This window comes from Schistocerca americana, chromosome 5 (genome assembly GCF_021461395.2).
Source record: "Schistocerca americana isolate TAMUIC-IGC-003095 chromosome 5, iqSchAmer2.1, whole genome shotgun sequence".
Taxonomy (NCBI): Eukaryota; Metazoa; Arthropoda; class Insecta; order Orthoptera; family Acrididae; genus Schistocerca; species Schistocerca americana.
In genome coordinates this window covers 388550540-388568347 of record NC_060123.1, presented here as the reverse complement: position 1 = coordinate 388568347, position 17808 = coordinate 388550540, and the positions used below count along the sequence as shown (strand labels likewise).

Below are 17808 nucleotides of genomic sequence, written 5' to 3'. Positions count from 1 at the left end.
GGACTGGATCAGATTCTGAATGTTGCCCTCCAGCAGGGATACGACTTCCTCAAATCCTGCCCAGTAATGAGATCCATCCTTCATGAAATCCTCCCCACTCCACCAAGAGTGTCTTTCCGCCGTCCACCTAACCTTCGTAACCTCTTAGTTCATCCCTATGAAATCCCCAAACCACCTTCCCTACCCTCTGGCTCCTACCCTTGTAACCGCCCCGGTGTAAAACCTGTCCCATGCACCCTCCCACCACCACCTATTCCAGTCCTATTCCAACAGAAGTATTGTCTGCAAACAGAACTGATGGGGAATTTATATTCATGGGTAAGTCATTTACATAGAATAGGAACAGGATTGGCCCCAAAATAGAGCCTTGATGCATGTCTTGTGACACTGTACTCCATTTAGAGTAATAATTCACTGTATCAGAAGTGATAGTTACCATTTGTTTTCTTTTGTGTTTGTATGATGTGAGCCAGTTTAGAGCAATGTCTGTAACGCCTATGTGCCTAATTTGTAGATAAGCAAGCCATGGTTCACAGAGTCAAATGCTTTTATGAGGTCACAGAAGATACCTGCAACTTTACTGCTCTGATCCAATATCTTTTCAATAAAGTTATTCACTGCATCCAGAGCATTCATTTCCTGGTTAAAATCCAAATAGCTGCCCTAGCTGAAGGTGAAGAAGATCTTGTAGTCCTACTGAATAGAATGGATAAAGTTATGGGGGAAGAATATAATATGAGAATTAATAAAGCAAAAACAAAAGTAATGGCATGCAACAAAAAAAAATCAAGTGAAAGTCCAAGTTCATGTAGGCAATGAACTTCTTGAACAAGTTGATAAATTTACTTATCTGGGCAGTAATATTACCAGGGATGGAAGGAGCAAGGCAGAAGTGAGAAGTAGAATTGCTCAAGCAAAGGCTGCTTTTAACAAGAAGAAAAACATGTTAACATCTGAGAGCATCAGCCTTGAAATCAGGAAAAGATTTTTGAAATCATATGTGTGTAGTGTGGCATGCTATGGGTGTGAAACATGGACTCTCGGGACAGAGGAAGATCAGAAGCTAAATTCTTTTGAAATGTGGTGCTATAGACGCATGCTCAAAATCAAATGTATCGACAAGGTCACAAACGAAGTGGTTCTGGAAAGAGCAGGTGAGAAGAGAAGCTTCTGGAGTTTCATTGTTAAAAGAAGAGTGCAATTTACAGGCCATCTATTAAGACATAAAGGACTTCTGAACACAATCATAGAGGGATATGTTGAGGGAAAAAGACCAAGAGGAAGACCACAGCTGAGGTACATGGATCAAATTGTGAAAGATGTGGGATGTAACATCTATAAAGAAATGAAGAGAAAAGCTGAAAGACACACAGAATGGTGTCAAGCTGCCATTCTAGGTGTTGCAAACCAATCCTTGGATTGACCACTACAGAAGAAGAAGAAAATCCAAATTGGTTACTTTTAATAATATCATTTTTTACAATAAAATTTTTGATCTAGTTTGGAGTTACTTTTTCTAACACTTTTGACTAGATGTAGGATGATAGTTTCCCATGTCTTCCCTTCACCCTTTCTTGAACAGAGGTCTGACTTTGGCCTACTTCAAAACATCAGGAAAACATCCCTGTGAGAAGTTTGGTTGAATATTTTAGTTAGGGGAGGTGCTGTTGTGTCACACACTGTTTTAATCACTTTAGTGGGTATCCCATCCCAAGCAACATAGTTTTTATTTTTGAATGGTAGTATAACATTTTCTACATCTTTTATTGTGACTTTTTATAATCCTTAAGATAGTCAGCTTTTTGGTGCAGTCTAAAGGGATTAACTTTGCTCTGAGACTCTGTTGCATCAACATCTGACTTTGCCACATTTATGAAGTCAAACAATGGAAAATCCAGGATGGAAGTGCCACATTTATGAAGTCAAACAATGGAAAATCCAGGATGGAATGTAACAATATTATCGAAAGGAAAATTGCCACTCGCCATATAGCGGAGATGCTGAGTCACAGATAGGCACAACAAAAAGCCTGTCCCAGTCTTTTTGTTGTGCCTGTCTGTGTCTCAGCATCTCAGCTATATTGTGAGTGGCAACTTTACTTTTTATAATGTTGCCACATTTATGAAAAATTCATTTAAACACTCTGATATTTGAGCTGGTGTAAAGTAAAGCTATCATCTACTTTAATCCTAAATACTTCATTACTGCTAACTTTCACACCTAACTCTGATTTGACAACAGACCACACTGGTTTTATCTTACTTTTATGTTGCACAGTCAACTTATTGTTTGCCATTTGTTTGGCTGCCTTCACAGTATTTTTAAATATGGCTTTATAAAGATGAACTTACTCAGTAAAAGTCTGTTTTAATTATATTTCAGTTCATTGTGGAGTTTCCTCTTCCTGGCGCTAGAAAGTTTTATACACTGAGTTTACCATTTAAGTTTATTAGTTACTTTGTCACATGTTGTACTAAATGGAAAAGTTTCATTAAACATTTCAAGGAGGTTATTTAAAAACATGTTAAAGTTACTATTACTCAAACTACAGCTGTTGTAAGGCAATTCAGCCTATCCGAACATATTTCTAAATATAACAGAAATTTTTCATTGAAGTTCCTTTCCATATGCCTTTTGTTACATGAAATTTCCTTATTAATTTTTGGTAGTTCAATGAATAATACACAGTGGTCAGAGATATATGAAATTTAAACATCTTCAATATATAATTAGTTGGAATATTATCAGTACAGGTCTATGACTGTGCATTTACTCTAGTGTTTTAAATGAAGTTTACTTTGGAGCCAAAGTTTTTCATTAAGTCAGTGAATTTTTACATGTCATTGCTTGCAACTATGATATTAATATTGAAGTCGGCAGTTATTGCTATCATTTTTTTTCCCTTTTTCTATACTGAGGTTTTCAAGCAGGCAGTGAAATTTCACCAGAAAAGCTTCAATTGTAGCTTTTTCTGGTTCTGTATAAATTGAAACTTCTGTGACAGTTAGGGTCCTCAACTCGATAACACTAGCTTTCAGATATACTCTCTTCATTCAAATGAATAAAATCATTTCTTATTTCATATTTTATATCAGAACGAGCAAGTATTCAAGAGCCTCCATGTGATTTCTCAAATCTACAAAAGCTGTTGACTTATTTGAAAGTTTCAATTTTACTAAGAATTTAAGCCTACATTCTTTGAGGCATATATCTTTGGTATTTCTATGTTCAGTTACAATAATTTGTAATTCGTCCATTTATGGACTCAAGCATACTCTTTCTTAGGTACAGTTTCAATCTTGCCATTTTTATTACCAAATATGTTTCTTATCCACATTTTTGCCATGTTTCATGCCTTGCTTATGCACTGTTAATTCTGCTTTTAAAAGTTCAATGTCACTACAAAGCACTTTAATAATTTTTTCCTGCAAACTCACTGTGGAAGCTAGTTTTGTGTTTTTGTCCTGCAAACTTTCAAACCATGACCAGTGAATATTTTCGCTGATAAATTTTAAGCAAATTTTCTCACACGTTTCATGAAGCCAAAATTTTCACTTCACATATAGAACTCCATTTAGAACCCATTTCTGACAGTTTTTACATGATGAACTATTTACTTTTGCCTGTTTACAAGCATCGTGTCACAGCATTTTTCAGTGGGCACCATCTTGTACACCTCAGTACTTATAATAGATGCTAACACTAAGTCTTAAGAAGATAGTCGGCAGCAAAAAAAGATATGCAGTGACCAGCAACCTGAAATTATTTGGATGCGTCGGTATGCTGATCTTCAATTCATCATACAACCTTTTGACATCACTACATAAATTGAACCTTAGCTAAAAATGTGGCTTCAAACAGCATAAAGTCCAGAATGGAATAACAGCAGTATTATGAAAAGAATAGTTTGCTACTCACCACATAGAAGTGGACAAAAAAAGCACACATTAGCCACTGCCTCCTGCCGCTGTGGCCCAGCTATGTCCAAAAGACTTTCTTGTCTGAATGGTTAAATGCTTAGCAATCTTTCCATTGTGGTTGCCTGTGACGCAATGCCTCCTCCATGTAGTGAGTAGCAATTTATCCTTTTTGTAATGTTGTAGTTAAAATTTGCCACTTGTTATGTTTTATTTACTCTACATTCCTACATTTTGCTGATGAAAGTGCTCTGTAGTTAAGTATCTTCACGAAAGCATTGGTAAAAGTGTTGTTGCAGGTAACATCTACTGCTGATCCTTCACTTATATTCACTGCTAGGTTTTTGTAGATTTTCTCATCATCCATCTTTAAAATTCAGAAACGTAGTAAAATGAGTGTCATTGGATCTACCCCATAAAGAAGTTTATCTAGCTACAGGATGGCTTAAAAAGGCCACTTGCTCACAGGGGGAAAATAGCTCACCACCTATGACTACTTTAAGTAAGTCTTTTATTAGGCCCTGAAGACAAAACAGTATGGATTATGCATTGTTTCATCTTTGAGTTAAAACATTTCAGATCTATTGTGTTGGAAAAAAAAAGGATTTTTCCTTTTGCAGTTGGTGTTTCATGCCAGATCATTGTATTAACTGTCTTAATTGCTCGCTGTCTCATACAGCTCATGAGCATTGGGTGATCCAAGATAAAAAGAGAGAGTGGGAAGTCAGTATTTTGGAATTTATTTCCAGTAATGAGATTTAAATTCCTCAAATTTTTGCAACTATTTCAATAAAAGTTTAAGTTTGTCACAATAGCAACATTTTACACCAGCTTGTGCCACTGAAGTAGTTGTGAAATTGTTAATCATAGATATTTAAATAGATTTGTTGGCTATTATTGATGTAAAATGTTACTGATTGTCTGTTAAATGCCCAGTATGCAGATGAGATGAACTTCTCAGTTAATGGAGATGGAAATGTACTTAGCTGCGAACACTACTACACCACTCTCCAACTACTAACTTGAACAAGTGCTGTCTGCCAGGAGGAAATTAAAGTATTCTGACAGTCATTGTTTTTCACTTTTTATATAGCCCCATATTTTTTTCTGAGAATCGCATCAATTTGTTTCCGGTATGTTCTGAAGTACTAGTTTTTCAGTTATTCTTTTACTTTTGATTCATGTGTAAGTGAACATTTCTTTCATGAAAGATATTATCTTTTTGGTAGTTTTCTATTTTAAACAGAGCATATTTTCTTTCATGAAAGATATTATCTTTTTGGTAGACTCCTATCTTGACACAGGGCATATGTCATGTTATAGACTGGAGTGCAGTGTCATTTTTGTCTGTTTGTGACCAAACTGTGAGCAATTAAATACTTCGATTATAGACATCATATGTACTCATTGGCAGTTTAATATTTATTTCTGGGTTTATGTGAATAAATGTTTGTTTCATATTTAAGTGGAAATGTGGAATTTCAGTCACTATTTATTTATGACTGATATTTTTGTAATCCATACACCAAGGAAGTGCTTGATATGAAATTTTAATTTTTCCCTTTTTTCAGGTTGGGTTTATTAAACCTCACAAACAGGATTGTGCAGTTATATTTTGTGGCTATCGCTCTGGCAGTCACACTCTGGTTTCCTGTATTGAAGACATTGCAAATGAAATGGGTCGCTTAGATAAAGAAGGTTTAAAGCAAGCTGTTCTTGCCCTTGTACCTATTAGTGTTCTTTGTGGTAAGTATAACTGTATGTGAACTATTTATGGTGATACTCTATTGTTGATACGTTTTGAGATAAATGTATTGATACATTTACGAGGTGCGGCTAGAAAAAAACCGGACTGATGCTGGAAAAAACATTTATTTACAATTTCATGTTATCTCCTTCAATGTACTCTCCTCCTCGGTCTCTACACCGCTCCATACGAATTTTCCACTGTTCATAGCAATGCTGCAGATCATTTTCGGTAAGTCCATACATTTCTTCCATCGCTTTTTCTTTTACTGCTTCAACAGTCTCAAATCTAGTTCCTTTCACAGCTGACTTGACTTTAGGGAAAAGAAAAAAGTCACAGGGGGCCAAATCAGGTGAGTAGGGTGGATGATCTAAGATGGGAATGTTGTGTTTTGCCAAAAACGTCTTCACTGACAACGCACTGTGAGCTGGGGCATTGTCTTGGTGAAAGATCCATGACTTTTTTCTCCACAAATCGTTCCGTTTTCTCCGTACTCGCTCACATAGGGTAGCCAGGACGCTAATGTAGTAATGCTGATTCACTGTTTGTCCCTCTGGTACCCAATCAATGTGCACAATCCCTTTGATGTCAAAAAAAAAAAAAAAAACAGTCATCATTGCCTTGAATTTCGATTTTGACATTCATGCTTTTTTTTGTCGTGGAGAACCAGGAGTTTTCCAATGCATCGATTGGCGTTTAGTTTCGGGATCGTAAGTAAAAAACCACGATTCATCGCAAGTAATAACATTTTGTAAGAAGGTGGGATCACTTTCAATGTTTTCCAGGATGTCAGAACAAATCATTCTTCGGCGTTCCTTCTGTTCAATTGTGAGACACTTTGGAATCATTTTTGAACACACTTTGTTCATGTTGAAACTTTCATGAAGAATCTGCCTAACACTTTCCTTGTCAACTCCTGTTAACTCAGACACCGCTCTGATTGTTAAATGGCGATCTTGTCGAACAAGTTTACCGATTTTTTCAATGTTTGCATCAGTTTTTGCTGACAATGGTCTGCCAGTGCGAGTGTCATCACTGGTGTCTTCGCGGCCATCTTTAAATCGTTTAAACCACTCAAACACTTGTGTTCATGATAAACAATCATCGCCGTACACTTGTTGTAACATTACAAACGTTACACTTGCAGATTTTCCTAGTTTGAAACAAAATTTGATGTAAACACGCTGTTCTTTCTGTACACTCAACATTTTCCGACGCACAGACAAAAGTCAACTACTTAAAACTGACGCCACGGGCAGACTGAGTGCAGGAGGCAGATGAAACTCAAGCAGTAGGCGGAGCGAGAGTCACGTGACAGGCCACGCGACTTTCAGCCATATTGCATTCGTTTTATTGTTTCACCAGTACTAGTCCGGTTTTTTTTCTAGCCACACCTCGTATACATGTAAAGTGCACAACATAATTCCTGATTCATGTCTCTATGAAATGTCTCATGTTAGAGAATGTCTGTGTAAATTGTGATAGAGTGGGGTCAGAAGTAGTGTGTTCTTCTATTCAATTCAATTACGTTAAATTTATTATCAACCGTTTTATCAACATGGGACTTACCAACCGAATGCCCTGGCAGGTCGATAGACACACAAACATACACACGAAATTCTAGCTTTCGCAACCAACGGTTGCTTCATCAGGAAAGAGAGAAGGAGAGGGAAAGACGAAAGGATGTGGGTTTTAAGGGAGAGGGTAAGGAGTCATTCCAATCCCGGGAGCGGAAAGACTTCCCTTAGGGGGAAAAAAGGACAGGTATACACTCGCGCACACACACCCATATCCAACCGCACATACACAGACACAAGCAGACATTTGTAAAGGCAAAGAGTTTCGGCAGAGATGTCAGTCGAGGCAGAAGTACAGAGGCAAAGATGTTGCTGAAAGACAGGTGAGGTATGAGCGGCGGCAACTAGAAATTAGCGGAGGTTGAGGCCTGGCGGATAACGAGAAGAGAGGATATACTGAAGGGCAAGTTCCCATCTCCGGAGTTCTGACAAGTTGGTGTTAGTGGGAAATATCCAGATAACCCGGACGGTGTAACACTGTGCCAAGATGTGCTGGCCGTGCACCAAGGCATGTTCAGCCACCGGGTGATCCTCATTACCAACAAACACTGTCTGCCTGTGTCCATTCATGCGAATGGACAGTTTGTTGCTGGTCATTCCCACATAGAAAGCTTCACAGTGTAGGCAGGTCAGTTGGTAAATCATGTGGGTGCTTTCATACGTGGCTCTGCCTTTGATCATGTACACCTTCCAGGTTACAGGACTGGAGTAGGTGGTGGTGGGAGGGTGCATGGGACAGGTTTTACACCGGGGGTGGTTACAAGGGTAGGAGCCAGAGGGTAGGGAAGGTGGTTTGGGGATTTCATAGGGCTGAACTAAGAGGTTATGAATGTTAGGTGGACGGCGGAAAGACACTCTTGGTGGAGTGGGGAGGATTTCATGAAGGATGGATCTCATTTCAGGGCAGGATTTGAGGAAGTCGTATCCCTGCTGGAGAGCCACATTCAGAGTCTGATCCAGTCCCGGAAAGTATCCTGTCACAAGTGGGGTACTTTTGTGGTTCTTCTATGGGAGGTTCTGGGTTTGAGGGGATGAGGAAGTGGCTCTGGTTATTTGCTTCTGTACCAGGTCGGGAGGGTAGTTGCAGGATGTGAAAGCTGTTTTCAGATTGTTGGTGTAATGGTTCGGGGATTCCGGACTGGAGCAGATTAGTTTGCCACGAAGACCTAGGCTGTAGGGAAGGGACCGTTCGATGTGGAATGGGTGGCAGCTGTCATAATGGAGGTACTGTTGCTTGTTGGTGGGTTTGATGTGGACGGACGTGTGAAGCTGGCCATTGGACAGGTGGAGGTCAACGTCAAGGAAAGTGGCATGGGATCTGGAGTAGGATCAAGTGAATGTGATGGAACCAAAGGAGTTGAGGTTGGAGAGGAAATTCTGGAGTTCTTCTTCACTGTGAGTCCAGATCATGAAAATGTCATCAATAAATCTGTACCAAACTTTGGGTTGGCAGGCCTGGGTAACCAAGAAGGCTTCCTCTAAGCAACCCATGAATAGGTTGGCGTACGAGGGGGCCATTCTGGTACCCATGGCTGTTCCCTTTAATTGTCGGTATGTCTGGCCTTCATAAGTGAAGAACTTGTGGGTCAGGATGAAGCTGGGTAAGGTAATGAGGAATGAGGTTTTAGGTATGGTGGCAGGTGATCGGCGTGAAAGGAAGTGCTCCATCGCAGCGAGGCCCTGGACGTGCGAAATATTTGTGTATAAGGAAGTGGCATAAATGATTACAAGGATGGTTTCCGGGGGTAACGGATTGGGTAAGGATTCCAGGCGTTCGAGAAAGTGGTTGGTGTTTTTGATGAAGGATGGGAGACTGCATGTAATGGGTTGAAGGTGTTGATCTACGTAGGCAGAGATACGTTCTGTGGGGGCTTGGTAACCAGCTACAATGGTGCGGCTGGGATGATTGGGTTTGTGAATTTTACGAAGAAGGTAGAAGGTAGGGGTGCGGGGTGTCGGTGGGGTCAGGAGGTTGATGGAGTCAGGTGAAATGTTTTGTAGGGGGCCTAAGGTTCTGAGGATTCCTTGAAGCTCCGCCTGGACATCAGGAATGGGATTACCTTGGCAAACTTTGTATGTGGTGCTGTCTGAAAGCTGACGCAGTCGCTCAGCCACATACTCCCGACGATCAAGTACCACGGTCGTGGAACCCTTGTCCGCCGGAAGAATGATGATGGACCGGTCAGCCTTCAGATCACGGATAGCCTGGGCTTCAGCAGTGGTGATGTTGGGAGTAGGATTAAGGTTTTTTAAGAAGGATTGAGAGGCAAGGCTGGAAGTCAGAAATTCCTGGAAGGTTTGGAGAGGGTGATTTTGAGGAAGAGGAGGTGGGTCCCGCTGTGACGGAGGACGGAACTGTTCCAGGCAGGGTTCAATTTGGATAGTGTCTTGGGGAGTTGGATCGTTAGGGGTAGGATTAGGACCATTTTTCTTCGTGGCAAAGTGATACTTCCAGCAGAGAGTACGGGTGTAGGACAGTAAATCTTTGACGAGGGCTGTTTGGTTGAATCTGGGAGTGGGGCTGAATGTGAGGCCTTTGGATAGGACGGAGGTTTCGGATTGGGAGAGAGGTTTGGAGGAAAGGTTAACTACTGAATTAGGGTGTTGTGGTTCCAGATTGTGTTGATTGGAATTTTTGAGGTTTTGGAGGGAGTGGAGCTAGAAGTGAGAGATTGAGTAGATGGGAGAGACTGGGTTTGTGTGCAATGAGAGGAGGTTGAGGTTTGCTGGGAAGGTTGTGAAGGGTGAGTGAGTTGCCTTTCCGGAGGTGGGAAACCAGGAGATTGGATAGTTTTTTGAGGTGGAGGGTGGCTATGCTGTTCTAATTTGCGGTTGGCCTGTAGGAGGATGCTCTGAACAGTCGGTGTGGATGTGGGAGAGGAAAGACTCAGGACTTTTATTAAGGATAGGAGTTGACGGGTGTGTTCATTGGCTGAGTTGATGTGTAGGTGAAGGATTAGGTGGGTGAGGGCAATGGATTGTTCAGTTTGGAATTGGTATAGGGACTGATGGAAAGAAGGGTTGCAGCCAGAGATGGGAACATCTTGGCACAGTGTTACACCGTCCGGGTTATCTGGATACTTCCCACTAACACCAACCTGTCAGAACTCCGGAGATGGAAACTTGCCCTTCAGTGTGTCCTCTCTTCTCGTTATCCGCCAGACCTAAACTTCCGCTAATTTCAATTTGCTGCCGCTCATACCTCACCTGTCTTTCAACAACATCTTTGCCTCTGTACTTCTGCCTCGACTGACATCTCTGCCGAAACTCTTTGCCGTTACAAATGTCTGCTTGTGTCTTTGTATGTGTGCTTGGATATGGGTGTGTGTGCGAGTGTATACCTGTCCTTTTTTCCGCCTAAGGTACGTCTTTCCACTCCCGGGATTGGAATGACTCCCTACCCTCTCCCTTAAAACGCACATCCTTTCGTCTTCCCCTCTCCTTCCCTCTTTCCTGATGAAGCAACTGTTGGTTGCGAAAGCTTGAATTTTGTGTGTATGTTTGTGTTTGTTTGTGTGTCTATCGACCTGCCAGCGCTTTCGATTGTTAAGTCACATCATCTCTGTTTTTAGATATATTTTTCCCATGTGGAATGTTTCCCTCTATTATATCCATATCATTAATTTGAACCCAACAATTACGTTTGTTATTGTCACTGTTGCATTTCGAAGTCTTTTCTGTCGGCTTATTTTCTCTTTCTGTTTTTGCCACTAGTTTCACTTTGTATTCACCTTCTCCTTTTTACCGTAATCTACTATACAATATCATCCCGCCTATATATACTCAATAAGACGTAACCCACTTCCAAACCATAACCAAAAAATATTTTTTTCCCCTTTCAACACTACCGCTGCAATAAAATCCACTGTTTCCAGTTCACAAACAGTTCCTTTCAGCTATTAAACAACCATTTCGGCTAGTTCTAATAACTTTCGCTTTATTTCCATTTCCGTTTTTCCCCCATACTGATCATTTTTAGCCGCTTCCCACAGATTTTAACGTTATTGGTTCCTCGTCAGACAATTGTTAGCCTCATTTTCATAATCTGCCACCACAAAACCACTCCTTTTAATACATTTACACGCAGTTTTTTTTCCAAATTTTCCCAAATTTCTCCACCCTTTCACGTGTTTTGGCGGCAACACAACCACCTAAACTTTGTGCACATCGTTGTCTACCAACCCAAGTTCACCACAGGATCAACGTACCCCAGCTTTAACCAACACTTTTTCACCTTTTTTCACGCCAGATCTCCAGTTGCTTTCCAGTTCACCTTTATCTCTCCCCATATATTTTCATTTTCATTTCAGCCTCATGTTACACTTTCCACCTTCTTATACCATGTCACCCTCACAACACCCCCACAACGACCTCATTAAGTTTTATTTACATTCCCTCCGCATACATGCCTTTGCCCTAGCCAGGTTACGCTCCCATATTTTATTTTCTCAGGCTTGTCTGACATTTGGCATTACCCCCAAAGGCCTCACACTTAAAGTTCCCATCTTTGGCTGCAACCCTTCTTTCCATCAGTCCCTATACCAGTTCCAAACTGAACAATCCATTGCCCTCACCCACCTAATCCTTCACCTACACATCAACTCAGCCAATGAACACACCCGTCAACTCCTATCCTTAATAAAAGTCCTCAATCTTTCCTCTACCACATCCACACCGGCTGTTCAAGGCATCCTCCTACAGGCCAACCGCAAATTAGAACAGCATGCCACCTTCCACCTCAAAAAACTATCCAATCTCCTGGTTTCCCACCTCCGGAAAGGCAACTCACTCACCCTTCACAACCTTTCCAGCAAACCTCAACCACCTCTCATTGCACACAAACCCATTCTCTCCCACCTACTCAGTCTCCCACTTCCAGCTCCACTCCCTCCACAACCTCAAAATTCCAAGCAACACATTCTGGCACCACAACTCCCTAATTCAGTAGTTAACCTTTCCTCCAAACCTCTCTCCCAATCCGAAACCTCTGTCCTATCCAAAGGCCTCACCTTCAGCCCCACTCCCAGATTCAACCAAACAGCCCTCGTCAAAGATTTACTGTCCTACACCCGTACTCTCTGCTGGAAGTATCACTTTGCCACGAAGAAAAATGATCCTAATCCTACTCCTAATGATCCAAATCCCCAAGACACTATCCAAATTGAACCCTGCCTGGAACAGTTCCGTCCTCCGTCACAGCGGGACCCACCTCCTCTTCCTCAAAATCACCCTCTCCAAACCTTCCAGCAATTTCTGACTTCCAGCCTTGCCGCTCAATCCTTCTTAAAAAACCTTAATCCTACTCCCAACATCACCACTGCTGAAGCCCAGGTTATCCGTGATCTGAAGGCTGACCGATCCATCGTCATTCTTCCGGCGGACAAGGGTTCCACGACCATGGTACTTGACCGTCGGGAGTATGTGGCTGAGGGACTGCGTCAGCTTTCAGACAACACCACATACAAAGTTTGCCAAGGTAATCCCATTCCTGATGTCCAGGCGGAGCTTCAAGGAATCCTCAGAATCTTAGGCCCCCTACAAAACCTTTCACCTGACTCCATCAACCTCCTGACCCCACCGACACCCCGCACCCCTACCTTCTACCTTCTTCGTAAAATTCACAAACCTAATCATCCCGGCCGCCCCATTGTAGCTGGTTACCAAGCCCCCACAGAATGTATCTCTGCCTACGTAGTTCACCTTCAACCCATTACATGCAGTCTCCCATCCTTCATCAAAGACACCAACCACTTTCTCGAACGCCTGGAATCCTTACCCAATCTGTTACCTCCGGAAACCATCCTTGTAACCGTTGATGCCACTTCCTTATACACAAATATTCTGCACGTCCAGGGCCTCGCTGCGACGGAGCACTTCCTTTCATGCCGATCACCTGCCACCCTACCTAAAACCTCTTTCCTCATTACCTTAGCCAGCTTCATCCTGACCCACAACTTCTTCACTTTCGAAGGCCAGACATACCAACAATTAAAGGGAACAGCCATGGGTACCAGGATGGCCCCTTCGTACGCCAACCTATTCATGGGTCGCTTAGAGGAAGCCTTCTTGGTTACCTAGGCCTGCCAACCTAAAGTTTGGTACAGATTTATTGATGACATTTTCATGATCTGGACTCACAGTGAAGAAGAACTCCAGAATTTCCTCTCCAACCTCAACTCCTTTGGTTCCATCAGATTCACCTGGTCCTACTCCAGATCCCATGCCACTTTCCTTGACGTTGACCCCCATCTGTCCAATGGCCAGCTTCACACGTCTGTCCACATCAAACCCACCAACAAGCAACAGTACCTCCATTATGACAGCTGCCACCCATTCCACATCAAACGGTCCCTTCCCTACAGCCTAGGTCTTCGTGGCAAACGAATCTGCTCCAGTCTGGAATCCCCGAACCATTACACCAACAATCTGAAAACAGCTTTCACATCCCGCAACTACCCTCCTGACCTGGTACAGAAGCAAATAACCAGAGCCACTTCCTCATCCCCTCAAACCCAGAACCTCCCACAGAAGAACCACAAAAGTGCCCCACTTGTGACAGGATACTTTCCGGGACTGGATCAGACTCTGAATGTGGCTCTCCAGCAGGGATACGACTTCCTCAAATCCTGCCCTGAAATGAGATCCATCCTTCATGAAATCCTCCCCACTTTCCGCCGTCCACCTAACCTTCGTAACCTCTTAGTTCATCCCTATGAAATCCCCAAAGCTCCTTCCCTACCCTCTGGCTCCTACCCTTGTAACTGCCCCCTGTGTGAAACCTGTCCCATGCACCCTCCCACCACCACCTACTCCAGTCCTGTGACCTGGAAGGTGTACACGATCAAAGGCAGAGCCACGTGTGAAAGCACCCACATGATTTACCAACTGACCTGCCTACACTGTGAAGCTTTCTATGGGGGAATGACCAGCAACAAACTGTCCATTCGCATGAATGGACACAGGCAGACAGTGTTTGTTGGTAATGAGGGTCACCCGGTGGCTAAACATGCCTTGGTGCACGGCCAGCACATCTTGGCACAGTGTTACACCGTCTGGGTTATCTGGATACTTCCCACTAACACCAGCCTGTCAGAACTCCGGAGATGGGAACTTGCCCTTCAGTGTATCCCCTCTTCTCGTTATCCGCCAGGCCTCAACCTCCGCTAATTTCAAGTTGCCGCCGCTCATACCTCACCTGTCTTTCAGCAACATCTTTGCCTCTGTACTTCTGCCTCGACTGACATCTCTGCCGTAACTCTTTGCCTTTACAAATGTCTGCTTGTGTCTGTGTATGTGCGGTTGGATATGGGTGTGTGTGCGCGAGTGTATACCCGTCCTTTTTTCCCCCTAAGGCAAGTCTTTCCGCTCCCGGGATTGGAATGACTCCTTACCATCTCCCTTAAAACGCACATCCTTTCGTCTTTCCCTCTCCTTCTCTCTTTCCTGACGAAGCAACCGTTGGTTGCGAAAGCTAGAATTTTGTGTGTATGTTCGTGTTTGTTTGTGTGTCTATCGACCTGCCAGCACTTTATATATATATGAGAGAACAGTTTATATTTCTAACAATAAAGGAAATAACCATTTTTTCTTTCCGATTACACAAATTTGGTGTCTTCCTTATGCATATAGGTTGAATAACAATAGTTCATAGGGATAAATCAAATGATAAGGCCTCTCTCTTTTGATGTCAAAGAAATTCATCAACACTGTAGTATCTTTTGCTTAATAATGGTTTATTTAATTCTTTTTTTAAATTTATGTAAGCTTTGTAGTTTTTTCATTTGTATATGCAAGGCATTGAACATTATTTTTATAAGATACATAACGCTATTTTGATACAGGGCTTTTGAATGAATGTCTGCCTGTTTCTGGTTTCATATGTATGTACTTCACTGTTTAGAGTAGAGAATTATTGAAGTGACGTAAAAAGAATAAATAGATTCATAAGTGAGTAAACCAGTGAGGGTGAAAATGTTTAATTCCTTAAATAGTTCTCTACATATCTCTCTGTGTGCAACACTCTCTTTTGGAGCTTGGAATAGTGTTTTGTAAATGCCTTATTCTCCCTGAATAGAATACCATACCATATAAAGCTATGTATAAAAGAGTAGTAGGCACATAATACTGTTTCAAAATTGCAGTATCTTTTAAGTTTTCTTAATGTACAACAGCAAGTACTATGTTTTTTATTCGATAATTCAACATGTTTTCCCCATCTTAAATTGTCGTGCAATCATAGACCCAAAAATTTTGTGGAAGATGTTTATTCTATTATACAATTTCCTATCTTTACTTGTATCTTATTTTTTACTTTGTTTCTTATGTGCGTAAAATACATCCATGTGGTTTTTTGTTGTTTGTAAGTAAACAGTTGTCCCTGAACCATTCTGCTGCCTCACTTGTTGTGGCAGTTATTTTTTCTGGGGTGTCAGCTTCACTCCGTCCTTTGATAAACAGGGTTGTATCATCTGCAAAAAGTACTGATTCAGCTCTTGTTAGAAGTTTGGAAAATCATTAATAAAAGCCAGCAGGGGGCTTAAAACAGAACCTTGAGGTACACCACAGTTAACTTACTTGTATGTTGAGTAATACTTTCTCCCATTTTGAGTTATTTCAACACATTGATATTTGTCAGACAGATGTGATTTAAACCAATTGTATGCTTTCCCACAGACTCCACAACAATACAGCTTCTCTAGCAGTAGGTCATGGTTAATGAGGTCAAATGCCATGGATAGATCTAAAAATATTCCGCAGTTTAATTCATCATTATCTGCTGCAATTAAAACCTGTTCTATAAAGTGATACACAGTTGTATCAGTAGACTGGTTTTTCCTTAAACCATTCTGTGCATTAGTAAGAATTTCACATTTGTTCAGGAAACTCAACAGTGTCTCATACATTGTCCTCTCAATAACTTTAGCAAAACCTGATAGTTATGACAATGGTCTGTAATTTTGTATGTTATATGTACATCTTTTTTACAAAGTGGCTTTATTGTTGATTTTTTAAGTGCAGAAGAGAATTCACCAGTTTTAAATGATATATTATTAATATCAGTTAGTTCAGTTATTATTTTGTCTGAACTATGTTTTATGACCCATTAATATCAGTTAGTTCAGTTATTATTTTGTCTGAAATATGTTTTATGACCCTATCAGGAATGCCATCACATCCACAAGCCATTTTATTTTTCAGCTTATTAATTGCATTTCTTACTTCTGAATGTGTAACTAGGGACAAAAAGATTGTTCTTTCATCTACAGGAACTTTTATGTTTGTTACTTTGAGTTTCCCAAGCTCTTGGTAAGATTTTGAGCAATGTTAATATAGTAGTCATTAAGGATATTAACAACATCTTGAGGGTCTTCAACAACTTTTTATTCCTTTTTTATAATGGGACTTTTGTTTGTCACTTTGGATTTACCTATGTTTTAGTTTATGACATTCCAAATGGATTTAGTTCTATTGCTGCCTTTTCTGATAATTAAGTCATTATTCAGCTCTTTTGCTTTATGTATAACCTTTCTATAGATTTTTCTATACCATCTAAAATGTGACTTCAGTGTTGCATTACAGTTTATAAGCCTGCCAAGATTTCTTAGAGTGCATGCCTCTGTGATGTTACTGTCAGACTTTATTTTCAGTTTCCTGTAACAAAGCTATCATAGACTTGAGGTTTATTTTGGCCACAGTTTTTCTTTTATCAAGTTGAAGTGTTCATTGTAGAGCTGCATGACAAGTAGCGCAGCACTGTAAATAGGCATTTGCCCATGTAATTTTAAGTTGCCAGTAAGACATAAACAACAGCTGTTTGTTAAAACTGAGAATCCAGCAATTTTGTTTCTAATTTACTAGTTTTTATTTGTCATAAATACTATTAAACAACGTAGTGACAGGTTGTTGTTACTGCAGTGTACAGATTATGTTTCTGTGATTTTCTTGTCTTATTGTTTATCCATATATTAACTTAGTCCATAACTCTGAAAGTCTCATTCTTGGTGGGGTCAATGGAACCTGATAAATGAATCGGATGGATGGTAAGTCTTTGTCTTTCTCCCTCTCATCCTGGAACCTGAGTGATCTGTCCTTTCTTTTAAACTTTCCCCGACTTTTCCCTCCTCGAGAAAGAATCTGGTTCAGATGCTTATTGTCTGCCAACATATGAATTAAATGAGTGATTTATTATACGGGAGACTTGCCAAAATTATACTTAACTAAATTCTAGTTTTAGGGTATTTTGGTCTCATACACATTGACTATAAGATGCCATTTAATATTGCACACTACATGAGTATTGATCATTGTGAAAAAAATTCTTTATAGGTTTATGTTTTCCAGTGCCTTTTATTGTCTCTTGTTCAAATAATCATAATATCATTCAAGAATTCCTCTACTGAGAAATAGCAGTTTTGGAATAGCTCGCTGTACACTTTTCTCTTCGACACATTATTTTTGATCTTCACTTATATTTTTAGCTTTTAATTTGTTACAAACCGTCATTCCAGTGATCTGTAGGCTGTCGATACAAAGCACGAATTTCTCTTTATTCCCAGTATTGAATATA

General features: G+C 40.8%; 1 protein-coding gene across 7 annotated transcripts in view; it reads left to right on the top strand.

Annotated features, from left to right (window-relative positions):
- The window catches only part of LOC124615425 (cap-specific mRNA (nucleoside-2'-O-)-methyltransferase 2), a 310465-nt gene that overhangs the window by 268414 nt on the left and 24243 nt on the right, over positions 1 to 17808 (top strand). For all 7 annotated transcript variants that reach the window (XM_047143304.1, XM_047143300.1, XM_047143301.1 and 4 more), the window contains one exon: positions 5489 to 5663. In XM_047143304.1, coding sequence (XP_046999260.1) covers positions 5489 to 5663 — 175 coding nt within the window. The remainder of the gene's footprint in view (positions 1 to 5488; positions 5664 to 17808) is intronic.